General features: G+C 42.1%; 4 protein-coding genes across 7 annotated transcripts; 2 read left to right on the top strand and 2 right to left on the bottom strand.

Annotated features, from left to right (window-relative positions):
* The first annotated feature begins 1,406 nt into the window (after positions 1-1,406).
* Positions 1,407-4,400, top strand: LOC117765793 (5-hydroxytryptamine receptor 3A-like). Its single transcript, XM_034592290.1, has 9 exons — positions 1,407-1,614; positions 1,696-1,847; positions 2,101-2,145; positions 2,229-2,335; positions 2,415-2,584; positions 2,908-3,023; positions 3,401-3,611; positions 3,696-3,854; positions 3,992-4,400. Exons 1-9 carry the CDS (start codon positions 1,539-1,541, stop codon positions 4,246-4,248), a joined length of 1,293 nt encoding a protein of 430 aa, XP_034448181.1. The 5' UTR covers positions 1,407-1,538; the 3' UTR covers positions 4,249-4,400.
* A 209-nt stretch (positions 4,401-4,609) lies between these two features.
* LOC117765791 (Golgi apparatus membrane protein TVP23 homolog B-like) lies at positions 4,610-7,409 on the bottom strand. Its single transcript, XM_034592288.1, has 7 exons — positions 7,323-7,409; positions 7,052-7,119; positions 6,823-6,967; positions 6,034-6,123; positions 5,730-5,858; positions 5,491-5,619; positions 4,610-5,408 (listed from the first exon to the last, which is right to left on the bottom strand). The coding sequence occupies exons 1-7, from the start codon at positions 7,332-7,334 to the stop codon at positions 5,382-5,384; spliced, it is 600 nt and encodes a 199-aa protein (XP_034448179.1). The 5' UTR covers positions 7,335-7,409; the 3' UTR covers positions 4,610-5,381.
* Positions 7,410-7,546: 137 nt separating this feature from the next.
* Positions 7,547-12,703, bottom strand: LOC117765786 (proton channel OTOP2-like). Of its 4 annotated transcripts, none has more exons than XM_034592280.1 (8): positions 11,419-12,703; positions 10,500-10,870; positions 10,266-10,402; positions 10,115-10,173; positions 9,581-9,723; positions 8,745-9,489; positions 8,597-8,690; positions 7,547-8,507 (listed from the first exon to the last, which is right to left on the bottom strand). In XM_034592280.1, exons 2-8 carry the CDS (start codon positions 10,867-10,869, stop codon positions 8,337-8,339), a joined length of 1,719 nt encoding a protein of 572 aa, XP_034448171.1. In that variant the 5' UTR covers position 10,870; positions 11,419-12,703; the 3' UTR covers positions 7,547-8,336. The 4 variants fall into 4 exon arrangements, with proteins under 4 accessions (XP_034448171.1, XP_034448172.1, XP_034448170.1 ...); XM_034592281.1 differs by having other exon boundaries at positions 11,407-11,435; XM_034592279.1 differs by lacking the exon at positions 11,419-12,703 and having other exon boundaries at positions 10,500-11,115.
* A 170-nt stretch (positions 12,704-12,873) lies between these two features.
* ush1ga (Usher syndrome 1Ga (autosomal recessive)) lies at positions 12,874-18,736 on the top strand. Its single transcript, XM_034592285.1, has 3 exons — positions 12,874-13,064; positions 16,601-17,054; positions 17,616-18,736. Exons 1-3 carry the CDS (start codon positions 12,901-12,903, stop codon positions 18,414-18,416), a joined length of 1,419 nt encoding a protein of 472 aa, XP_034448176.1. The 5' UTR covers positions 12,874-12,900; the 3' UTR covers positions 18,417-18,736.
* The last annotated feature ends 1,307 nt before the right edge of the window (positions 18,737-20,043 follow it).

Below are 20,043 nucleotides of genomic sequence, written 5' to 3'. Positions count from 1 at the left end.
GGAGCTCCTGGCCGCGAGGCGGCCTGAGCCGTGGGGAAATCTTGTGAAAGAGTAATTTTCCAGACACGCCGGAGAACAGAGGGTGATAACCTCAGCTCTGACTGACAATGATCACGGGTCAATCAAGGTATGAAACCACGCCCCATGTTCAAGATAATCTTAAATAACTGCAGTTCAAAGATCGCTGCATTTGGTTTGAGCATTTGCCTAAATTCTTCCTTTCGGTTTTGCAGCAATACTGGTGCAGTGTCTGTTTTAAACCTGCCTGTTTCTTTGGCCTGTGGTGATGCTCTGGAGAGCATCAGAATTATTCCTAGTTTCATTAGTGAGTCCTCCTCAAACAGTTCTACAATATACTGTCACTTGTTTATTGTTGTGTGCTGGACGTTGTGTGCAAAGCTGCAAAGTGAAGTTAGCAAATTTTGTTTTCATCCTACCTGGTTTATCGGCAATTATGATTTAATAGTCAATGTTTTTCATCAAATGAAACTGAATTGGCTTTATTATTTCGTGGCATATATATAAGTTTGAATGATTTATTACTGTCGGCTTCAAAATAAAAGCTTTGTAATTTAGCTCGTTATATAAAGCAACTAAACAACATTGTGCTTTTACTATGTAGACAAATTGCTAAAGAGGAAGTGATGCTATAAATGTTGCTGCCATGACACCTGCGATAGTCGTGATTGTCTGCGTCAGCACGATATGTTAATGGCTGCAGTGAGATCCCCCTTTAAGAATACACATGCCAAGTGTGAGGCCGATTAGATGAATGGTTCTCGAGATGTGGGTTCCGCATACAGACAGACAGGCGTTCGTAAGAGAAGTGGGTAGATTACATTTCTCTATCATAGTACATGACACACACCACCCACAGAATATATGGACTTCATATTGTGGAGGTGTAGTTGAGGTTGTGGGTAGATTCTTCTTGGTATTACGTGACATGGCATGCGAAATTGTTTGTGCAAATGGCAGAAAAAACATGTGAAAAAAACAGCTGCATTCATAATCCAGACAGCTGTCAACACAATGCGTTTTAATGGCCTTTCTGTGAGAAGGCCTTCCCTCGACCACACTACCACCCGCCAGCCTCAAGTCTTTGTCCTGCGCCCAGCACTGGGAGTCCCAGCTCTTTCAGGTCAACACATGTCTCCATTATTGGCCGCTTTCTCTCACTCTTCAGCCCCACAGCCATGCCTGGATAACAAAAAGCAGCTGGAGCTACCTGTGTCTGCGGCCAGGTAAACACACAGTGAGAGCAATTCCACTTTTGTTCTGACTGTTTACACAGGATCACTGAGGGAAACGCCGAACACTCAGTGTAATTAATTACGCAAGGGTATTCTTACACACTATTGTGAGTCCTTCGCATTGTCCGGTGCCTCTGTGTTGTGAATATGTGCTTGATTGTCACGGACGGGCCTATTTAAGTGTGATGTGAGGCTGAAGGAAGAGAAGACAGGGATGGTGACATCCTAACACACAGCAATCAGTTATTCTGCAGTTAGCTGTCAGAAAGTCTGATTCCTGCAGTGATGTTTTTAGAAACATTAATATTTCTTACCCAGACTCTGACGAGGGCGACCTTCTTGCTGGTTTTACTAACAGCTGGTAAGTCTAACTTACATAAAACAAAGCTTTTTTTGATAAAATGTAATATACCTGACTGTATTCCAAACTTTTCTTTTCCAATTTCAGGAAGTGGAGATGCTAAATCCCGCTGCACAAGTCGCCGATGTCTGGCTGAAATGTTGATAAATAAAAATATTTCCTCTCAGCCACAGTATGAAAACTGCACCCATGTGATACGTGTCCCCTTAATGGAGTACCAAACTCTGTCAGTTGTAAGTATTGTGTTGTACATTTGGAGCTAACTGAGAATTTCCTCTTGTGTCCCCTTTAAGATCTCACAGAACTACAAGCTTGATTATTTTGATTATTAGAATAAATCATGAGGATGTGCTTTAGCATGCAAAATATCTTAATTATCGATGCTATGTTAATCTAAACCCGCTGAATGTGCAGGGAATATATCTTTACCTACAGGAAATCTGTTATACCGTTTCCTAACTTCATTTACTGTCTTTCTTTTACCAGGACACAAAGAATCTCCGTCTAATCAGCCGTCTGCAAGCAACTGTCGTAAGCTCCAAGATACTTTCAAGAGAATAAAAAAATACAATTTCTCATGTTCAGTCCCATTCATTTAGATGTTTGAACCACAGGTATGGAGAGATCGTGAGTTGGCGTGGGACACGTCGATTTACAATTATGAAGAAGTGATCCTGCCGGTAGATACAATCTGGACCCCAGAGCTCCATGTGACAAATGGGTGAGTCCTTTTATAACCATGTTCAATTTGTGGATGAGTTCATCTGACGCGTTCCTGTCCTCTCCTTGCGTCTGTATAGAATATTAACAACTATGGAGCACAGCTCCCGTGATCTGCTGGCGTACAGCAACGGCACCGTGAAGCACACTGTGATCATCAACGCTGAGGTGAACTGTGAGGTCAATCTGTTCAACTACCCCTTTGCTGCTGATGAGTGTCCTGTCGCTATCCAAGCCTGGTCCGTCGACGGTAAGCTCGTCACATAAACAAAGTCTAATACGATGTTTTATCAAAGATCCGGAGGATGTGGAACATGTGTTTAATATGTGTGAATTCGTAAAGACTCTTCTGCTCTTTACACATTCTATTTAATCTTTAGAAGATGATAGCGTGTCTTTTAGTTTGAAACGTGTGCAGATGTAGGATTTCTCTAAGGGAAAAGCGTGTGGCACCGGCGCCTTCTTGCATCAGTTTCATTATTAATTTATTTCAATTCATCCAACCTTATATGACTATGCCATTGTATTTCCTACCTGGGTAAACCATGCTAACAAAGACTTTGTGTCGTTCAGGATGTGGCACAGAGCTGGAACTGGGCCATCTGAGGAGCGTTGATAGCACCCACGGAGACTGGAAAACCGACAGGGTGGACTATCAGAAAAAGAGAGACGACCGCAATTACATCATGGTACGTTCATCAAGATGAGGAACGGCCAAGCATAATTGTTTCCGGTAGTGATTAACACGATTCCTGCAACAGTGGTACTTAAAGTAAAAGGTGTTTAATTTAGAGAATGCTGTGACATCATACAGCTTTAGAAAAGATTAGTCGGTTAATCCATAAATCGATCAGCAGTTTTCAAATACACCTCCGCTACAGTCTGATAGAAGATCCATGAATCAATCTAAATCAATGAAAATGTGCAAACACGTCCTATTTCGCAAGAATCCGACCAAAAAACGAATGGACAGGGATGAAAACTGAACGTCCTTGGCGGAGGTAAAAAACATTCTTTCTTTATGATCTCACTGCAGCCATGACATTGTGTCTTCCACCCCCCTCAGGTGTCACTGAGCATCAAATACACCAACCCCTTCATCACATTACTGCTGCCCACGATCCTGATCCTCCTGGCTGATGTGGTCAGCTTCGCCCTGCCACTGGGAGGCGGCGAACGCAACTCATTCAAGGTCACTCTGGTGCTCAGCTTCACCCTGTTCCTCGGCATCCTCAACGACAAGCTCCCCGGAGACAGCGAGTGCAGCCCCATCATCCGTCAGTCCCCTCGCACTTGAATGCAGACACACTCACGATACACGACAAAATGCACGACTCTCTAACCATTTGTCTGTGCTGCAGGAACCCACTTCTGTGTTTGCCTGGTGCTTTTGGTGCTGAGCATGCTGGTGTCCCTGGTTCTGACTCGGGTGGCCAAAGATGGCGGCTTCATTTTCTGCTGCTGTCCAAAGCGGTCAGGCCCCAAAAACACAGGAAACAAGGACGACGAAGAGGATGACGGTGAGGAAGAAACAATTATATGTTAAGTTTGTGCTACAATGTGTGTAGTGTTTTTACTCTTGCTGTTTGCTAGAGAAAATGTGTGCAACTGTGTGTTACACATTCCATCTTTCCTAATGCCACTTCAATCCTTCCAGAGGCCAAAGCCGACATCAGTGTGGTTCAGCTGAGTGGCTCGGAGGAGTCCAATAAGATGCTCAGGATGGTGGTAAACTTCCTGCAAGCATGGGAAGCCAAGGGAGAGGAGAGTGAGAGAAACATAGAGCTTGCCAACATGCTGGACCAGACCTTTTTCTGGTTCTATTTAGTTTTAGGCAGTGTCTACTTCATTTCCATGACTTGTGTGATGGTAAAGTTCACATGTACAGTGAACCATTTTGATTTCTGGTACTAATATTGGACCATCCTCCACTTTAATATACTTTTGCAAGATCAAATAAAACGAAAGAATTTAAATGCAAAGACAGATGCAAATCCCAGCACACATTTGTTGTGGTGCTGATTTGTACATTTTCATGTTTGATGTGTTTTGGCATGTTTCTGAAAATGAGAAATAAATCTCACCCTTTGTTGATTTTTCTTCTACTGAAAAAAAATAAACTTCAAGAAATACAGGGCTAATACAAATAAAGTGATGCTTTGTTGCCACCTAGTGGTTGAATTCTTTACAGCATTTACCTCCACCTGCTTTATCAGCTCAAGTTGAATCCAAAACTTTAAGTCCAACATAAAAACAAAAATGCTTCATGACATATTATGACAATTAAAAAAGTAAATAACAAAAACTAATATTTGTATCAAGCATATTTATCTGATGCACACAGATGTGATTATATTATTGAATTGATGCTTAATCTCCGACACCAGCAGACAACTACTTCATCTTATTAAGTGATGCTCAAATACACTTCAATTAAAACGAGCCATTAATAAGTCTCACATTTCAAAAATGTGAAAAACTTCATTGTCTCATTTACACAGAAGCCCTGAGTAAACCAACAGTTTTTGTACAAAACCGAAAACCAATTCAAAACACTTCTCCCTACAGTACCCGGCAATGTCAGTTATAATACAGATTGATTTAAAAAAGAAAAAACCTACATCAGTATTAATATCCACATCCTATGTTTGATTAGCAGCCACATACAAAATTATCTGTGTTCCCAAAATATCCCTTTCACACTCATAGATGCTGCCCGACAGGCTGCGCTGTCAAACAGAGACAAAACTTCAAGTCAAACTCATTTGACGCTTAAATATTTAGAACAAAAGTGCCCTGATTTCTGTGCACTGTCTTAATCCAGAATCGCACATTTTAACATCACCCTCTTTCATGTTAATGTGGAACTTACAGAAAACCTTGGGGAATTATTCCTGAAGTTTTCAAACAATTAATTCAGAGGAAACGACACATACAAAATCCCTTTACCATCAGAAAGGACCAGCCACCTTTTAAACTGGAATCAAGTAAATACAATGTGTTCATCCAGTCTTCTTCTGCAGATTGGTTGCGACGTCCTCCTCAAATTATTGTCCCTCGCCTTTCTTCATTGCCTTTGGTGGAAAAAAAAAAGATTAATGTGACAATTAGTTGGATAAAATGTGCAAGAATAAGCCTAGAATTAAATTGACATACCTGTTTTAAAATCTGGACACCAATGTATTTCTTGGCCATGCTTCTCAGGCTGGACTTTCCGCCCACCTTGCATCTGACGTAACCGTACAAGTTGGCCCACTGTAAAACCATGGCCATTATCACAACAACCTGTGGGGGGAAAAAAATAAAAATCACAAACAGGAATGAGACATAAACAAAAAATGTCTGTGCAGCTATTTAAACTGAGAGAAATTAACAGACAGAGATTCTGAACTGACCAGCCATTTAATCTTAAAGGAGAAGATGGCGCTGAACACCAGGATGAACCAAAGGATGGGGAACACGATAAGTCCGAGCCAGAAGATCCGTGAATCAGCACTGGATGTTGTGTTCACACCGTGTGTCGGCTAACAAAAGGAAACATGGAGGACAGTGCAATTGTTTTATGTTACACGACCTTTAATTGTCTATTAAGGCCATGTAGTTATATTATATGGTGATAGATCCACCACACCAGACTACAAACACCATATCTTGCCATCATTATCTTCTGTGCAAACACCAGCCCACTCTTCTGCTTACCTTCCTCGACTCAAACACCCAGTGGCTGCCTCCATCTTTATCCACCTGATTCCACCACCGAAGGCCGACCAGCAACCTGCCAGATACGTTCTGGAAAAATACTTGTTACTGTCATAAACATCATATTCATTACAAACTTGTACAACGATTCACTAAAAAAAGAAAAGCAGAAACAGTGGACATTTTTTTTACTAATTAACTAATATTATTAGTTAATTGATGAAAAAAATCAAACATAAAGTTCATTGGAAGATAATCAACTAATCTTTTTTGGCATTTTTCAAACAAAAATACAGAATATTGAACGTGAAATATACATATTCTGTCATAGTAGCTTTATATATCGTGAATATGTAATTTTTGTCTTTAATTTTGTCACAGCTATAGTTACCTCCACCGAATAAGTTACGTTTTTTGTCTGTTATGTGTTCGCTTGTTTGATTATACGTTAGTAAACTGGACAAAGTGAAAAGAAGCGGTATGGGAGATGAAGGAACCAATCAAATTTGGAGCAGCTCCGGATCAGGGGGCGGATCCAAGAGGGTTTTTTTGATTGTCAAATTCTGAGAGAATAATTCATGGATCTTGATGAAAAAAAAAAATCAGGCATGTTAAGGGGAAGCAATGTTAGTGCCTAACTTTGGACTGTGTGGATTCATAATGGGAATGGGACACACAAACTAAAACGTAACTATTTATCAACGAATCAAAAGAAATCACTGGCAGATGAGCTCAGTTTATAGAATATAATGATATCCACGGTGGAAAACCCCAACCTGGGATGCTCACCTTCACAGTCCAGAAGTCACATGACAGCAGGAGGATGATGGCGACCATCGAGACGATGAAACGACTGCTGATGACGTCACACAGCAAGTAGATCAAAATGGCACTTGTTCGGAAGAAGAGGTGGAAGAAAGAAGCCAGAGGATGTCTGCAACACACAGGTTGTCGCTTGAGTCTGGAGAGTTTGAAGTGAAACATTTGCCCAAAAACACAGTTTACTACAACGTCTCACTTGATTCTTGATTTCCGTGGACTGTTGTGGTCGTAATCCTCCCCGAACAGAGGCGCCTCCTGGGAGTCCTGGGGATTTACAAACATTAGCATGTTGACGCTACCGCTAACAAACCGAGCTCGCCACTTGTTCTTTCAGCTAAGTTCGTATTTTACATCCGACAAAGTCGTGAATGTTTGAGTCTGCGATATTAACCAAGCATGTCAGCACCATATTCAAACAAAAAATGTTACGATTAAGTGTCACTAAATCTAATTTATTGTCCGATTACCTGTCTCTGCATTTTGAATTGGGACAGTTCAGGATGTACTTCCTGGTGACGTGGTTATAAACAAACCCGTGTGCTAAGGACCCCAGGTGAGTGTGGCTTGAAACATGCCTGACTCAAAGGTAAGCCTTTGCTACCAACTTTTGGATTATTGTTTAAATATAAATGAGTTGGCCACTTGTACTTTAGTCGTGTTGGTTGTTTCAGAGACTTTGGTCAAATGTTCATTTACAGCGTTTGATTAATTGGCTGTTTGTATTAGTTCATTCTGTCATGAGCTTTATATCAATCTGCTGCGTGATTTCTTGATAGATTCAATAATATTTGGTTCATACAACTGGAAAATCATCCAACGTGCCTATTAAGTCTCCTGAAATATGTCCAACAGTCCAAAAAAGATATTCGTTTTACTTTAATGTAAGAAAAACTAAATGTGCAGGCTGGAGTATGAGACGTGACCAATTCTTTGTCAATCAAAAATAGTTACAGATTAATTATCTACAGACGAGCCAACACATCATGATCAATTGTGTTCAGCTCAAATAAAAACCTGTCTTTAAAGTGGGCTAGACTAGATACCAGCAATCTAAATTTCCTTTTATTAAGCAGCATGATAATAATAATACTAATACTACTATTATTACTACTAATAATAATAATAATAATAATAATAATGATAATAATATATATGGCAATAAATCATTCCCTTTCCTTCAGCTTATTTTATTGCTTGCCTTTATTTTGTGAACATACAGCATGAAGCATTAAATTGCACAAGGTTAACTTCAATATTTTTGTGATAATAGTATTCCGAATACATTTTCATTGTCAAATATACAGGCTATAACTTAATGAGCAACTTCAAAGTGAGTGAGTACTTAACAGACAGAGAGAACTCATTACGTCATTATAGAGAAATAACAGAGCATCATCAGAACAAAGTACATCTACAATTTGTACAAAACAGTTTTAAAATTTCAAAACAGTTGGCCTGACATCTTTGCTCCTCCTGCAGTGTTACGAGGTCATAAAAACCTCAAACAGACTGGCGACTGAATGCATGCGGTAAAAGATCCCAAAAGGAAGTCCAACATTGACCACAGCAGCCCACATGTTGAAGTTGTAGAATTCAGTTTCGGTGTCGTGGTCGAACTGGGGACGAGCACCGAACGCCGGCATGATCCACAGCTGTGAGAGAAAGGAACGACAGAGCAGGTTGAGTATTTGGTGAATTCTGAAACAGTGATCCTGAGGCAGCGAGGGTGAGTGGTACTTACTATGACGTTTCCCAGCAGCAGAAACACACAGACCTCCTTCAGCACCCGTCTCTTCCATAACAGTTTGGGTCTGTGCTCAGCCACGTGGCCGTGCAGGCCGTGCAGGCCATGCAGGCCGTGCAGGCCGTGCAGGCCGTGCAGGCCGTGCTCTGTGGATGCAGGGTTTGGCTTTTTTTCCATGTCTGATTCTTCAAGGCTGCTCAGCTCTTTGCCTGGCTGTAGCACATATGGATTTAAAACCACAGTGACTGTTTGCACTTCGTGGAAGGGCTCCCGATGCAGCCCCTCGATTATGAAAAAGTTCTGCAGGCCGAGCTGGATCACCATCAGGATAGCCCAAGCCAGGTTGAGCCTGTTCAAGTAGCCTTTGGCCTCAGTTGCGACCATGGCTACGATGGTGTAATAGCTGATGATGAACTGTCCCAGTGAGGCTCCCACCAGCAGCCCCACATCTAAGCTGCGCGTGGGGTTTTTCTCAGAAACATGCTCCCTGTGGTCGACCTTGTGGATCGCGCAGCCAATCACAGTCGAAATGGACATCAAGCTCACGATGACGATATTCGTGATGAAGTGCATCATCACGGCCTTCTCATTATCATCGTCATCACTGCTTTCCTTTTGCATTTCCATCTCATATGTGATGAAGGTTGCCAGACCTGCCACAACTAAGAGAACTCCTGTCACGGGGCCGAGGAATATATCCTTCAGGCTGAATTTGATTTTGTGGTGTCCGTGTTCGTCAGCTACTCGACTTACATTTTTCCACATCACGTAGGCCATGGCCGAGGCAAAGAGACTGTACTCGATATTGAAGGGGTACAGGTAGTAATAGGCCTCCTTGAAGATGCTACATGACGTGTGGCTGCACTTGCACTCACTGTCTCCGTAACTTGCTGTAAGACAAAATGGAGCACAGGGAGAGAGGAAGATTATGTAGTTGTATTTTTCATTATTGATATATTTAATCTCTCTTAAATCGATTACCTTTAACAATGTACTCGCTTCGCTTAGAGAGCTTTGTGATGTTCTCTGGATAATCAGGAACCGTTGTTTGGTGAAGTGACTCCTCGGTGACCGCTGTCATCCACACGACCAGATTTGTGGAGAGGGTGAGCATCAGCCCACAGCTAGAAAAAAAGAGGAGACACACGAGAGGAAACAACGATCAAATAACGGCAGCAAAAAACATGATCAGGTTTTCTGGGCCATTATGTCCCATAATGTCAGATTAGAACGATACTCTGATTTTGTTTGAACCAAAGCTGGTGTGTAGCAATTTTGAGCTAAAACAAAAATAATTGCCAGCAATCCTGATAGTTGATTAATGATTTAATTTAAGTTTTTCAGCTTCAGCAAATGGATACATTCAGGCTTTCTGAATGTCCATCGTTTAAAGAAAGTAATAAAACTAGAATAGAACTCAGTAGAGCAAATTTAAAGCACCAAATTGATGAATATCAGCCCCTTAAAAATGCCTGCATATTTCCAAAGACAAAGAGAAAGGAATTTATCACATACCGTGTTATATTACTCTGGAGCTGCACACAGTCCTTTGCGTGGATCCACAAGAAGTACGTCTGCAAATTGATTTTACAATTAGCTTCATATTTTACAACCGTAAATTTGTACATCTACAAAGTGAGCCGTGTAACATTTAGCCATGTTTTACCTGCACAAGTATGAAAACCAGTTGCACCACAGGGAATGCAACCTTAACAGCTGAGTCACAGTGGAGGTAGCCCACATAGCTGGCTATCTTAAAAATATCCATGATAATACTGAGCAGACCAAACAGCACAAGTCCCCCTGAAGGAAAGAAGAACAGGGGACATTTGTAATCCTTCAAAATCACTTTGTTAAAAGAAACAACTCGTAATTCTAGTGCAAGTGGAACATTATTTACCCCTGAGCCACACCGGTCCAGCATGGGCATCCTGGTAAACGACAGCGTTTTCTTTCCTGGACGTGAAGATGGTGTAATAAATCATCCAAAGGGAGGTGAGGAGAAGAAGGACGATCAGGTACATCTGCAGGTCTGTCGTTTTGATGTTCACATCGTTGTGAGCACTGCCACTGGCCAAGGCGCAACCCAGGATCAAAACATTGAGGCAGATGATCCCAGACAACATCCATCCCCAGTTTTGGCCCTTCTCCCTCCCGACAACACTGGAAGGGATGTTCAGATCGGGTTCGCATGTGCTCCCTGCTTGACTCTCTACGTTGATGTTGTTGGACAGGTGGGCCTCCTCCGTCTCCCGGTCTTTGGCCGTCATCCTGCATGGTTCACAGGGATTGCCATCAGTCAAACAGTTGCAGGGGTGGCCGGTGTTCAAACACATGTTTCCTCTCCCCAGATCAATTCCCAAATGAGTGATTTATCTTGTTTGCATCTGGCTGCATGCAATCCATTACAGGTTAAACAAGTACACCCACTAGCTGGCTTCCTTTAAAGAAAGATCCCGCCCAAGTGAAACTTTCCATGGACAAAATATCTGCATAATGGTCACCCTGTCAGTGCTACACAAAAGAGCAGTTTCAAATCAACATATGGGATTTAATTTCCTCCCTTTGTGGCTCGTATTTTGGCAAGCAATGCATGTCAATAGGGCTGTTCCGAATAAGAATCCCATGTCTATAGGGATTAACTGTACCATTTCCATTTTAAAGTTACCTCTCCATATCTGCTAAAATCAGGAATAATATCAGGACAATTGAAACAGCTGTATAACAACGGAAAATTGCTTTTTCTGAAATTGAGCAGTTCAACAAAGCAGTGACCTTCTAAAGATAAAGAAAAGGTTTCAGGATACCTGTAAGCCTACCTGATGTAGTGTGATCCTGGGAGGCAGTCTGAATTACCAGAGCTTTTATATGCCTCCCAAAACTCTGCTTTACTGTAGAGATAGTCATAAATCTAAATAAATCTGTTATGAAAAACACCATATTATTACCAAACACAGCGTGTTATGCACAAAATAACCATTTGAAGTTCAAAAGATGTTTCTAGGAAAACCCTTTTCTCACAAATTCCAAAATACAAGAAACCGGTTTTTTTCCAGATTAACAGCACTTCTTTTGATTTTGGACAAATAGAGTTAATAATGTCAGTCACTTTTAGTAGCACGCACAAAATAAATATAAATCCTGTTGTGTTTGTTGTGTCTACCTGCAGGTGCATGTGTTACAGAAACGTGATCTGAATTCTCTTATAGGCATAGCAGGCATTAATAGTTGAATCATTTGGATTTAGTGCTTGAAGGGAATACTTTCAGCTCAATGAAGAGATGTGCCTCACAGCAAAATGCCTGAGGTGTGGTGCATGAAAAGCCCGGCCACTATCTGTGCCTATTGTTATGTAAGTTTCAATTGGGTTGGAGGACCTCAGTCTTTGAGATACTGCTTCAGATTTGCATAGGTCATTACCTGAGGAAATGTATATCCTTTTCATCAGGGTGGGGCTCAAAGCGGAGGTACTTGTTTTTGTTGCATCATGAAATCCTTTTCGTCCGCGGTCATGTTTCATTGTAAATCTCACCCAGAAACATAAATCTAAATGAGAACAATGGTTTATTGAAACAGGACTTGGAAAAACCAATGACACAAGCGTGGCTCTGTTTTTCTTAATCCCAGTTGCACAATGCTACGGTCTCGAATGTCAGTGCTCATCATTTCACAACTTTGGGGGGGGGGGGGGGGGGGGGTTCCACCTTCACTCCTGAATGAGTTTGAAACCATGAAGGGAATGTTTTTAGATTTTATAACATTTAATAAAACTGGAAATATCCCACCAGATCTCCCAAAGATGAGCGTGTACATAAATTTACAAATTTCATATCCAACAAAATGAGTATATCTTTTGAACACCCAAAATACAGTTTCATCCACATACATTTAAATGATGATGTATTTTTTGGGCACATGCAGAAGAACATTAACAGATAAAGTCATGTCCCAGTTTGTCCACACTCCGTTGTGAGCGCCCTTTTAACACCGCTTCCCCACCGATATGTGTATTTTGTGGGGTTTTTACTCTAGGGACCAGAGAAGTCCCTGTTCTGGACCACTTTGACCACCGGGAGCGCTGTTGCACGCTCTGCGCACCGCTGCGTCCCTGGATACCGGCGACGCGCTCTGCCTGTCGCTCCTGCACCGTCCAGCAGCCACCGACTCTGGAGGAGAACCGGTGCGGGCGAAAGGGGGAACTCCAGCCGGTCTGTTCCCACCACTTGCCCGCATGACGACGACGACGACGATGGTGTTGATGAAGCGGAAAGGAGTCGAGCAGGGCGGACAAACTGTGCGCCATGAATGACAGGTACCACAAGGCGGCCCGGGACGGATACCTGGACCTGCTGAAGGAGGCGACGCGGAAGGATCTCAACGCGCCGGATGAGGATGGCATGACACCGACGCTGTGGGCTGCCTTCCACGGCAACCTGGAGGCCCTGCGGCTCATCGTGGCGAGGGGGTGGGTAGAAAGTTTTATGACTAATGTGAGTGTGGTGTGCGTAAAACCTTGTTAGACTGACGCCACCTCGCTCACTTCAGTCCATCTGCAGTGAGTCTTCAAAAACCGTTCAATTATGCCACTTGTTCATGTTAATACTGATGATCCTCAGTGGTGTTTGTGGATTATGCAGAATAAGGAAAATATAGAGCTTTTTTTGAGTACCCTACTTAAAAAATATATAAATATTAAATATATTGTAAGATATGTTTGTGGTTAAACAATTAGAAAATTCATCTATGCACTGACAACACACCACTTACAGTGAGGGTTTCTTCTCAGACCCTGATATGTGCACAAAGACTTGTTTTGTACCTGTGTCATAACACTATTTGGGCAGGTCTGGAAGCCCATGCTGGGCCAACATAATATTTGAACATGAAATAAAAGAGCGAAGAAAACCCTCACACAATAATAGCAGTCATATAACCACAAACAGGGATTTATTTGCTTTAACATTACAATATATTCTAAATCTTACATAAAGTATTGTGTCCTAAATTCATAGGTAAATATTTAGGACAGATTAGTGTTTTATAAGATTATAATTGAGGTTTTCCAATAGGCGGATGGTTGTGTAACCCTTACGAACACCTTCTGGGGGTCATATATAGACTTTGATTAATACCAATGCATCGGGATAAAGGATTTGTTATTATCACAGCTTCGTTGGACTATTGATTTTAGAAGCATTGAACAATTCCATACCATTAAACATGATGACACTGTTCAAGGTCGACTGGTCTGTGCAGCTGATGCTCTGCAGTCAGCATTAACATCTATGTTGGCTTATAAAACAGGATTTAAAATATATTAAACATGAGGTAAATCTCAAATAGCAATCAGTGTTTCAGTATAGTTTACCAAATAAACAGTGAACACAGTTATTCCAATGGTGCATTATGGCACTAATACATTTCACTTGTGTTTCACTTGTTGTGTGTGTTTCATTATGAAATACAACGTGTTCACAGGAGACTTTTTGAGGGCCAATCCGACACCAATAATAGTAAAAAGATTTCCAGTGAGGACATATCGGCCAATATACATAAAAAAAGATCGGCAATGATTCATTTGTCATTGTCAAACCCTTGTGACTTTATATTTTAGAGTTTTCACCAGAAACTGTATTACGAATAACTACAAATTAAGAACTTACAAAAACAGCCAAATATATAGACCTCAAATCAAGAAAATAAACAAATTTCTTTTAACATAAATTGTAAACATAATTGTACATATTGTAAAATAAAAGTTTGAATATCAGCAAACATAAACACCGACACTGAAATGTCCGTGGCAGATTTTTACCATTCAGCCGGTTTAGTTGTTACATTGCCTTTTCCCCCCTTAAAAATAGGCTATTGAATGACTTCATGCTGTTTGATGGGGAGATTGAATCAGCTACTGAATGAATGAAAGCATGCAGTCCTTTCATCAACAGAATATGCAAATATGGACAGTTGGGACAAGGAGGCACACAACGGCCCACTCCTCGTGTTTTCTGGCTGACCTGGTTTGCCTACCAGCCAGAAAAAGGGGCCCATTATGAGTCAGCTTAATTGAGTCAAGTGTGTGAGAGACTTAACTGTAAAAGTGAAGCGACATCATTCGCCAGCGTTTAGTTCATTGAACGCAAAATATCAGAACTTCGGGGGAAAAAAGGCAGAAAAACATCACCAGCAGCTTTACCGTGGGTGATAATTGTCAATTCACCGTTTCCCACGGATTGAGTGTAAACAAGGCACTGGAGGCATTCAGCTTCCAAGGACACAGATGGCAGAAAAACACACTCTCCTGAATGACACGAGGTAGTAAAATGAAACATTAATAGCGGCCATAATGTTTCACATAGGCACCAGACTCGTGAGACCTGGGGATATGTTGGAGATAAGTTAAATGCTGCTGTGTAATATTCATGGGAACGAAGCCCTGGTGTTCTATATTTGGCATATATATTGTACCGGGGCGCCCTGCAGTATAACATCAAGCTGTCAAAAAGAAGGTGAAGATGCAAACAGCCCATAATAGCTGAGCAGACCTATCACAGCTGAGGTCAACATTTTACAAGGACACACATAAATTATTGCACATAAAGCTATCGTGTTCGATGGCCCCTAATGATGACAAGCGTATTGTTTAATCTGAGAGCAGAGGGAGATAAATATTTCATCTCAACATAAAAATTGAACGCTGCTAATTGCTGTTTATCTTTTCTCGTCAATTTATAGCATGGATTATATGTCCCTTCATGTATATTCCCTGCAGGGTTAGCGGTGTCACAGGCTTTGTTTTATTGTCACTTCCTGTGCTGATCATGCACACTGATAACAGCCACTCCTCTGTCCTGTTGCTTTATCGTTTAAACCCCTTCCTGTCCAGGGAAAGAAAGAGCAGGGAGCTGAAATCAGAGTGGTGCTTTGCCAATCGCTGCCTAGGTTGGGTCCGGCAGAGCTGTCACACGTTCCCTGCGTGAAAAGCTTGCAACGATATGCATCAATAATAAATCTGCACTTCGACAGTAGCCTGACGTCCATCGTATCAAATATTCAGCAGTCTGTACGTGGCAACGTCGGAGGACGGAGGGAAGACACAAGACAGTTCAGTAAACATGTAAACGCAGGAGCTGTGGCGCCAACCAGATGTCTCTAAGCTGTAAATAAACACAAAGACATGAAGGATATGTTAAAATTGTATATCTAATATTTAGTTCCAGATGCCACAAACAATCTGAAAAGAAATGGTGTTGACCTTTCAATGTCAGTGATTGTCAGTAAGATGCTTTCCGTATATTTTATCTTTAACAAGATTTTTTCAATATGCAAAAAAAAAAGAGTCAAGCGTATGATGGGAAAGGAAAATAACAAAACACCATACACATCTGTTTTTCATATCGTCCAACCAGCAGTTACACTTTATGTTTTGACATGAGGAGTTCACCATGACATCACGAGCTGTGCACAGTGGTGCTCTTTGAGTGAGTGAACCTAGTCGGCCTCCCCCTGAAACTGGATACAGGTTGTGTAGCATTGGTGCTGGCAAGCCTGTGGTCATATTACAGGCCGGCAGCAACAGTGCAGCACACGTAGAGGTAACCCTGAGGTCGTGGCCCGTCAGCCAAGGATTGCAGGAGTGGCCCTGCATAACCGTTGATTCATTGTGTAGGATTTCTTTAACACAGTAAAAGCATCCTATCTGCCAAGTCTTTAAAAAAGGGAGTTTCCTGCAGAAGACCTATGGTTGTTTTCTGAAAAAGGTGTGAAATGTGTTTTTTAGGCGATAACATTTTAAATTAGGCCCCAATACCCCACAGATGGCAGCTCAGTGTTGAAAACATATTCAAAAATCACATCTTTACTTATGAGTGAATCATCTAAACTGCAGGCCAAGGGGGATCACTTTATACATAATGTTCCTCACAGTTTAAACAGAAGGAAGATATTTTTTTTGTAAATATGAGATGAGTTTGTTGCTAATGTGTTTCTCATGGCCCACAGAGGAAACCCCGACAAGTGTGACATGTGGGGGAACACGCCGCTCCACCTGGCAGCTGCCAACGGTCACCACAACTGCCTTTTCTTCCTGGTGTCTTTCGGTGCCAACATATGGTGCCTGGACAACGACTACCACACGCCGTTGGACATGGCCGCCACGAAGAATCACATGGATTGCGTCCGCTACCTGGATTCCATCGCGGCCAAACAGACGGGCCTCAACCCCAAGCTGGTCGGCAAGCTGAAGGATCGGGCGTTTCGTGATGCCGAGCGGCGGATCAAAGAGTGCATGAAGATGCAGAAGAAACACCAGAAACGCATGGAGCGAAAGTTCCACAGGGAGACCTCTGAGGCGTCTGCGTCTGACGTCATGAGTTTTTCCAGTTACAACAGCAGCTCTATTAGCCACAAGCTGCACAACTTCAATGCTGCTACCGTCAGTGTGCCATATTCACAGGTCAGGAGATTTATTAGACTATATCTACACTGATAGATTTTAGATTTACCTCGTCCATACCTAAAACACCTGCATGTTCACATAGTTCAGTTTCTCATCTTTCCCTCGTCTTTATTGCGTAATTTAACATGAGTGTTAAATGCTGCCATGATCACAATGTTCACACAGGTTTAGTTTTTACTGTGTTCACAATCTTAATTCAATGTAGCTTATTGGAACGAAACAAAAACTTTAAGAAAACTGAAGGAATTCCCAAAGATATTACAATTCATCATCTAACGACCTTGAATATCTCTAAAGAAATTAAGGCAATCCATCCAATAGTTGTCAAGACATTTCCTTCTGGGTGAAAATGGTCAACTGACCAACCAACCAATAAGGTATAAGGATATTAGCACTTTGCCGCTAACATGGCTACTAATTTCCTAGCATACATAGCATGAAACTAATACCTATGAGACAAAGTGTGATTTACTCTCAAAGCTTTTAAAATAGGATTGTGATGATGTAAGTAATTCACTGGCTTTAAGAATATTCACTGTTGTGTTCCTGTGCTGTCAGGCTACTCTCCATGCCACAAATCGAGGGAAGACAAAGATCCAGAAGAAGCTGGATAAGAGGAAACAAGGAGACGGGACCTTTAAAATCTATGAGGAAGGACGAAAGAGTGTGCGCTCCCTCTCTGGACTTCAGCTGGGCAACGATGTCATGTTTGTCAAACAGGGGACGTATGTAAACTCAAAGGACCACGGCCGCCGCAATGTTCGTGACATGTTCCCCAGAGACAATGACGATGCCATTTCACGTGCCATGAGCGAGCCGGATCTCCACAGGCCCGATGTGGACTATTCTGAGATCAGCACCGACTCGGGACATGATTCCCTGTTCAACCGGCCCGGTCTGGGCACCATGGTCTTTAGGAGGAACTATGTGAGTGGGGGGCTGTTTGACCTTAGTGGTCGGGATGAGGCCAGTACGGACCAGTCGGGCAGCAATGTGCGATTACGCAGTCGGCTGCAGCCATACCCGAGTCTAGATGAAGACAGCATCGGCAGCGCACGCAGCCTACAGGAGAGGAACGTTGAGGAGCTGCCCTGGGATGAAGTGGAGTTAGGGCTGGACGACGATGATGAGCCTGAGACGAGTCCTCTGGAAGTCTTCCTGGCTGCACAGAGCATGGGCGAGTTTAACTCCATCTTCAAGAGGGAGAAGATTGATCTTGAAGCACTGCTGCTGTGCTCTGACCGCGACCTCAAGAGTATCCACATCCCCTTAGGTCCGAGGAAAAAGATCTTAGATGCCTGTAAGAGACGGCTGGAGACCATAGAGGAGCCGGACTGCATCGAGGATACAGAGCTGTGACGTCTGACATTTTCATTTGCACAGTGTGGTAAGGAACAACAACATATTGTTTTTCTAGGTGTCTCTGTGCTCCAGCACACTGGATTTAATATGAAACTAAATACGTGAGGGAGTGCCAACATTCAACCCACCTCAGATGAAGAGTATGGGACTTGTGGACCTTTCTATGGAAGAAGAATCTGCGTTTGTTTAGATGCAAGGAGCCGCACCTTGCTTTTGCAAACCGACATTTCTTCATGCACCACCTCATGGCTGGGCTATCTGCATCGTTATTCTACACATGCCTGTAATCGGGGAAAATATTGGGTCGGGTTCGGACACAAAAAACCTAATGCCTGTTGGGTTTGGGGTCAGGCTCGGCCCATTTTTCTCTCGGGCTTGGTTGGCTTCGAGCAGAAGAGTCACACTCTAGGCTTCACTAGAGTCAGCTGACTTCTTGCTTATTTTGGTGCCTTTGTTCTGGTTTTTATTATGAGCATGTGTTTAATTTGGATTTAGGTAAAATGGCTAACTTCCAGACAGCCTTCTGATTTACTCCTGTAGTCATGATGCATTATATTAAATCTGGAGGACAACATATAGGACAGCATGTAAGAAGAATGACTCTTTACTGTATGGGTGTGAACATTCTCAACCACTCTTTTAAGTTAATATATCAGGATCGTAACCTTGCAGGGATAAGTTTTAAATTCATTTGTCCTGGATTTGAGACAATAAATAAAAAAGAAATAACCGTCCAAATATTAATGGACCACTTTGGACCGTTTGCCGTTTAGCCACTGAGAAAATGTGTTGTGTAAAGAAATCCTCTTCGGTTACAAACATGGATTCTCCAGCTGTGTGCTTATCCAGCCTTAAAGGTCAGTGGACCATTGTGGAGTGAATGTCACGGGGAGGACTTAATGATTTACCTCCCGTTTTAACCCAGTGGCAACAAAGCAGAAAGGATACTGTCAAGATGAATGCGTCAAGCAAGAAGACACGAGTGAGATAAATTCTTAACGGGATTCTTTGTACAGCGTCGGCCTCGGGAGGATCACTGAAAGTATCTCTGTAAGTCGATTGGTTGGAGGCCTCTGTGCTGCATGGTTTAACAAACTGAAAGACGATTATAGAGTGTAGTGCCGTGCGGTGTCGTTGTATGCCATGCGGCATCGTCAACAAAGAGTTGATTGTGGGGTCTGTGTCCCCTGAATGTGTTTACCCCTGTGGGGTAAATCCTACCACCTCATGTGCCTGCATTGCTTGTGCCTGTGCATTTGCTTAAAAGTGTATTTTTGTCATAAAAAACAACAACATTCGACATCGACTTCATTGTAACTTTATTAATAACCTTCACCATGACATTTTCAGCAGCATTTTCATTTTCACATGCTGTTTCCTTGCCGATGCATTTTTGTCTCTGCAGGCCAACTGTTCATTGAGATTACTGTTGTGATTTTGTAAAAGCCTGTAAAAACAGCATATTGAGATTATTTTATAATAGAAATGATTATTTATAATGTTTTTTTTGCATGTTCACTTCATACACTGTAGGAGGATTATAAACCTTTGTATGTCACTCATGTCTGCCTTGACCATTTATCTTCCCACTGTTTTCTTAGTTTGTCGAAATAATTTACACCTG

The sequence above is a fragment of the Hippoglossus hippoglossus genome, chromosome 8 (genome assembly GCF_009819705.1).
Source record: "Hippoglossus hippoglossus isolate fHipHip1 chromosome 8, fHipHip1.pri, whole genome shotgun sequence".
NCBI classification, from domain to species: Eukaryota; Metazoa; Chordata; class Actinopteri; order Pleuronectiformes; family Pleuronectidae; genus Hippoglossus; species Hippoglossus hippoglossus.
Note: the sequence above shows the minus strand (reverse complement) of the source record. Positions and strands in the feature narration are given on the sequence as shown.

Excerpts from the sequence above, each read along its gene's own strand:
- ush1ga (XM_034592285.1), top strand. The coding sequence starts at position 12,901 with ATGAATGACAGGTACCACAAGGCGGCCCGGGACGGATACCTGGACCTG. Across the intron at positions 13,065-16,600 it reads CGGCTCATCGTGGCGAGGGG|AGGAAACCCCGACAAGTGTG; the intron begins GTGGGTAGAAAG and ends CATGGCCCACAG. Across the intron at positions 17,055-17,615 it reads TCAGTGTGCCATATTCACAG|GCTACTCTCCATGCCACAAA; the intron begins GTCAGGAGATTT and ends CTGTGCTGTCAG.
- LOC117765786 (XM_034592277.1), bottom strand. The coding sequence starts at position 10,935 with ATGTGTTTGAACACCGGCCACCCCTGCAACTGTTTGACTGATGGCAAT. Across the intron at positions 10,174-10,265 it reads TGGTTTTCATACTTGTGCAG|ACGTACTTCTTGTGGATCCA; the intron begins GTAAAACATGGC and ends ATCAATTTGCAG. Across the intron at positions 9,490-9,580 it reads AAGCGAGTACATTGTTAAAG|CAAGTTACGGAGACAGTGAG; the intron begins GTAATCGATTTA and ends TTTGTCTTACAG.
- LOC117765791 (XM_034592288.1), bottom strand. Across the intron at positions 6,968-7,051 it reads CCACGGAAATCAAGAATCAA|ACATCCTCTGGCTTCTTTCT; the intron begins GTGAGACGTTGT and ends TGTGTGTTGCAG. Across the intron at positions 5,409-5,490 it reads GTGTCCAGATTTTAAAACAG|GCAATGAAGAAAGGCGAGGG; the intron begins GTATGTCAATTT and ends TTTCCACCAAAG.
- LOC117765793 (XM_034592290.1), top strand. The coding sequence starts at position 1,539 with ATGTTTTTAGAAACATTAATATTTCTTACCCAGACTCTGACGAGGGCG. Across the intron at positions 1,848-2,100 it reads AGTACCAAACTCTGTCAGTT|GACACAAAGAATCTCCGTCT; the intron begins GTAAGTATTGTG and ends TTCTTTTACCAG. Across the intron at positions 2,146-2,228 it reads GCCGTCTGCAAGCAACTGTC|GTATGGAGAGATCGTGAGTT; the intron begins GTAAGCTCCAAG and ends TTTGAACCACAG.